This window comes from Fulmarus glacialis, unplaced genomic scaffold (assembly GCF_000690835.1).
Source record: "Fulmarus glacialis isolate BGI_N327 unplaced genomic scaffold, ASM69083v1 scaffold3457, whole genome shotgun sequence".
NCBI lineage: Eukaryota > Metazoa > Chordata > Aves > Procellariiformes > Procellariidae > Fulmarus > Fulmarus glacialis.
The window spans coordinates 1008-1413 of NW_009221083.1; the positions used below are offsets into that span (position 1 = coordinate 1008).

The following is a 406-nucleotide window of genomic DNA, read 5'->3' on the forward strand; positions in this document are numbered from 1 at the left end:
CACAGGGTCCTGGGGCACATTGGGTGGGGGTCTGCCACCCTGAGTCTGACATGTCCCCTTCTCCCCTTCCAGGGTCCCCAGGGACCTCGCGGTGACAAGGGTGAGACGGGAGAGGCTGGAGAGAGAGGGCTGAAGGGCCACCGTGGCTTCACCGGTCTGCAGGGTCTTCCTGGACCACCCGTAAGTGTTGTTTTTGGGACCCCAGCACTCAGCCCCCCCATATCTCGCCACAGAGCTGGATGTGGCTCCTCTGGGGTCTCTGCAGCCATGGAGGGAGCCCTGAGCCCCTGCAAAGGCTCTGCTAAGGCCGCGCATCCCTCGATGCTGGACGTGGAGCTGTAACCACCCACCCTCGCTTCCTCCTCAGGGTCCTTCTGGAGACCAAGGTGCTGCTGGTCCCGCGGGT

At 64.3% G+C, this 406-nt stretch overlaps 1 protein-coding gene across 1 annotated transcript in view; it reads left to right on the plus strand.

The window, feature by feature from the left end:
- Positions 1-72: 72 nt before the first annotated feature.
- The window catches only part of LOC104079056 (collagen alpha-1(II) chain-like), a gene marked incomplete at its 5' end in the record, with an annotated part of 2152 nt that continues 1818 nt past the window's right edge, over positions 73-406 (plus strand). The window contains 2 exon segments of the mRNA XM_009580939.1: positions 73-180; positions 368-404. Coding sequence (XP_009579234.1) covers positions 73-180; positions 368-404 — 145 coding nt within the window.